The sequence below is a fragment of the Seriola lalandi genome, unplaced genomic scaffold (genome assembly GCF_002814215.2).
Source record: "Seriola lalandi dorsalis isolate HSWRI2012SDOR001 ecotype SW California unplaced genomic scaffold, Sedor1 jcf7180002054845, whole genome shotgun sequence".
NCBI lineage: Eukaryota > Metazoa > Chordata > Actinopteri > Carangiformes > Carangidae > Seriola > Seriola lalandi.
In genome coordinates, this window is record NW_019525398.1 from 49,418 (window position 1) to 53,274 (window position 3,857).

Below are 3,857 nucleotides of genomic sequence, written 5' to 3' on the forward strand. Positions count from 1 at the left end.
GGCTGCATCATGAGCGGACATGCTGACAGATGTGCCATCCGACAGTGACTTTCCTCATCACTAAACCATCAGCTTCTCCCTCGCTAAGGTCCTGAGACAGTCGCTCTTGCTCTGTCTCCAGGTCACATATAAAAATGTAGGCCTAATGTTAATGAAAACAATAAATGAAAAAAATAGACGTGCAAATACTGCGCAATAGAAACATCTTAATAATTACTATGGCCACAGCTGACCACAGCGGTCTATATTTATTTTAATACCTTCTAGGCCTCATAAAACATAAAAAAACATATATTCAGGAAAGCTCATGGACCAAAAGACCTGTAGTCATAATAAACACCATTTAACTCACCCTCTATAGCTGCATTCCCATCCTCTTTTTTGAGCCTCAAAGGGCGGAATATGTAGTGTATTATCCACTTCATTCCTTCCTATTTTAACAGTCTGAATTGTAGTATGTTCTTCTTTATTGTAAGTTTTATTAATAAGTTAAGGAAGGATGTCAACTAAGGCTTTGTTAAAGGTTATTTGGAACCACTTACTTTAAGTTAAGTTTAAGGAATGTGCATTAGGGGGCAAACCTGCTTACCCATCGGTTTTCTGTCTCCTACGATATATGAGATTCAGGATGTGGGTTTTTTCTGGCCTAAAAGGTCAAAAGGCCAGAGACCAGAGGTCGTTGACCAGATATGGTCGACCATTTGTGTTATGGCTCACATTCTGTGGCCTTTAATCCATTCTTTTTAGCACCACCTTGTGGCAGTTCGTGGTAAAAAACATTGTTGATTCTAAAAGTTGCTGGGTGGTCAGTTCTGATCAGGTGACTGAGGTTAGGCGTTAAACAGGAAAAGGGATTCTACACAATTGCTACATGCGGTCTGCCAGACAGAAAGTGCCTCTCCCTTTGTGTTTTCTTCACGTTTGTGCCTTGGAGAGCCTTTGCTTGTAAGTTTGTTACCTTTCTGTGCTTAAATATAATTTAGAATTCATGTGTGAGTTAAAAAAAAACAAACAATTTTATGATAATTTCATGTTAAAATGCTAAAGTTAAAAACAGGTTAAGCAAAGCAAAATTTAGCTTGTTGTCATTTATACATAAGCAATGAAAATTCATTTGTGCTTTACTTTCAAGAATTGTTTGTAACCAAAGCCTGTAATTTGTGTTTATTTCAGTTTACAAAAATTGATGGAAAGAAGAGAAAACGGACTCAGTAAAAACACCTTAAATCAACTACTGTGTAAGACTTTCTCTGAATCCAGTCGTCTGTTCGCTATCTGTCAGTGGTGTCAGCACACAGGACAGAATAATTTGAGTGAAGGCTCCTTCTATTAAAAGAAGGGCACATCCCAAAGGTGGGACGAGACATATAAAAAAAGGGGTTTGTGAGACGGTAGAAGAGAGATCTCACATTGGCAGAGATTTTTGACACTGTTTCATTCTTGTAAATAAACTTCTTTTTGATTGCAAGTAAAGACGTGTCAGCGGTGATCACTTCTTCAAATCAGCACCTCAAGATACCACACTACTCATTTCAAATTTATTTTCTTTGTGGCAAAAATAAGAAACACATGACAGTAACCAATACATGACCAGTAAAACTGTTTTTACTGCTGTCAAGTATACATACTGCATTTTTGGTAGCTAGATGGACACTGAACACACAATCAGTCAGGACTCCCAGGTGGGACATAGTTATATAGTATAGTAGTGCAGTGATTTCACAGCTAATTCTCTGTCACTTTATTTCTGTATTTCTGGTCAGTAAGAGATTGTCTCAGTCCGGGTCACACATCCAGATACTGAACCTGGCCTAGCAGATCTTAAACACAAATCCTTGTCCAATGTCCATAAGGTCATGAAACACATGTGATCTCTAGCCTTACTATATTTATTTTTTAACAGCATATGTCAGGCCAAACCAGCCTCAAGACACATTTGATAGAAGTGACCCTGCAGGCGGATGAGCTGAGAGGGCGAGTCCATCTCTGCAATGGAACCTTGGTCCATCACAATGACCCTGAGAACACAGAGACAACAAGAGACAGATGAGTCTGAGACATGAAATAGAGAGACAATAAGAATGATGGGCCAGAGAGAAGAAAAGAAATAGACGGGTCAGCAAAAGAGAAAATAAAAAACAACTGAGCCAGAGACAAATCAGAGAGACAACAGTTAGATGAATGAGAGAGACAAGTTAGAGAGAGAGCAAGAGATCGACGGGGATAGAGAAGTCTGACAAATCAGATAGACAAGAGAATGGTGACTCAAAGAGTAGAGTCAGAGAGAATGAAAGACAGCTGAGTGAGACAAGTTAGAAAGACAACAAAAAGGGTCAGATGAGTAGAACAGGAGTCAGAGAGGCTACAAGAGATGCTTGTAATGTAAAAATGTACAGTATAATTCAGAATCAGTCTGATGTGTAAAAAAGGACAAAAGCCTAACCCTAACCTTTAAATTGATAAAATCCTTCACATATTTTGACAGTGATGAAGTTACCTGCTGTTGTATGTAGTGAACAGAAACGGAATGTGGATAGTCTAATATAAAACAAAATAGTTTTTATGTTAGGTAATTATTGAGGTCTCTGATATTTGAATAATCTTACAGAGCCACAACCTTAATAGGCAGGACATGAAAAACTCTACACAATTCTCAAAACTAGAATACAAACATAGCTCAGAACTATGCATCTGGACAAGAAATGATCAGTTAATCCAAATGAAAACAGAAAATAGAAACAGTGACATGGTATCTAAATGTGGTACCTGGTGTAGTCCATGATGGTGTTGAGGCGGTGAGCAATGGTTATGACTGTACAGTGATCAAACTGGGTACGGATGGTGGACTGGATCAGCTGGTCTGTCTTCAGGTCCACAGCTGCTGTGGCTTCATCCAGAACCAGGATTCTGGTATTCCTTAGCAGAGCTCTGGCCAAACACAGCAGTTGTCGCTGACCAAGACTGCAGAATTTAAGATAAACACAAGAAACTTGTGCTACAGAAAATGGACCAGACTCAGTGAATAGCTCCCTAAGCTTAACATGTCCTATGATAACTATTAATTTAGCTATACAGACTAATGAGCAGTGATAACTAACATGTCTTTGGGGTCATCAGGTGGGAACCTCCTTTCACCAGTGTTTCGTCTAGTTGGTCCCACGACACCTCCAGGAGGCTAGACAGTGATCACTGGCGTCCCAGAGTCACTCCCCTAATGCCAGCCATCACTGCTCCTCACACCACGACTATTTTCTTTATCTTGCCTATGCTACCACAAACAACACCATCATCAACTCTGACAAAACACACTAGCAGATTCAGCAAACAAACTCCGCTAAACAGTAGGAGAAAGTGGCGGCCATTTTGAATGAGGGAGGTAGACTCAAGGAGAGATGCCTTTGAGCTAAACTCTCCCCCGCCGGATTAGGCTGTGCTTCTCCTAAGAGTCTGTCTATCCTAAGTGCTCCCCCTGCTGGGCCCCCAGCTACCATTACTTCTTCTCGTCCAAATCCACTGACTGGATCTTGCTGCCTCATCTGACATATCCTTTACAATTTTCCTCACACTCTGTCCACTTGCTCCTAACTCCCTTACCAAAGAGACAACAGACCTTGCTACAAATCCTCTACATCCTACTTCCACTGGACATATCCTAACTTTCCATCCTCGCTGCTCTGCTTCTGCCCCTAACTCTGCATACCTGAGCTTTTTCCTTTCATATGCTTCTTCAACTAAGGCCTCCCACGGAACAGTCAGCTCTATGAAATATACTTTCATTCTACTCCTAGACCACAAGACTATATCAGGCCTTAGCTTTGTAATGGCTATTTCCTGGGGAACAAGAAGCTTTCCTCCTA

General features: G+C 40.5%; 1 protein-coding gene across 1 annotated transcript in view; it reads right to left on the minus strand.

Moving 5' to 3' along the window:
• Positions 1-1,516: 1,516 nt before the first annotated feature.
• Positions 1,517-3,857, minus strand: part of LOC111670245 (multidrug resistance-associated protein 1-like) — a 40,190-nt gene continuing 37,849 nt past the window's right edge. Inside the window, 2 exon segments of the mRNA XM_087179461.1 lie at positions 1,517-2,018; positions 2,767-2,961. Of these exon segments, the coding sequence (XP_087035587.1) occupies positions 1,910-2,018; positions 2,767-2,961 (304 nt within the window). The 3' untranslated portion in view covers positions 1,517-1,909.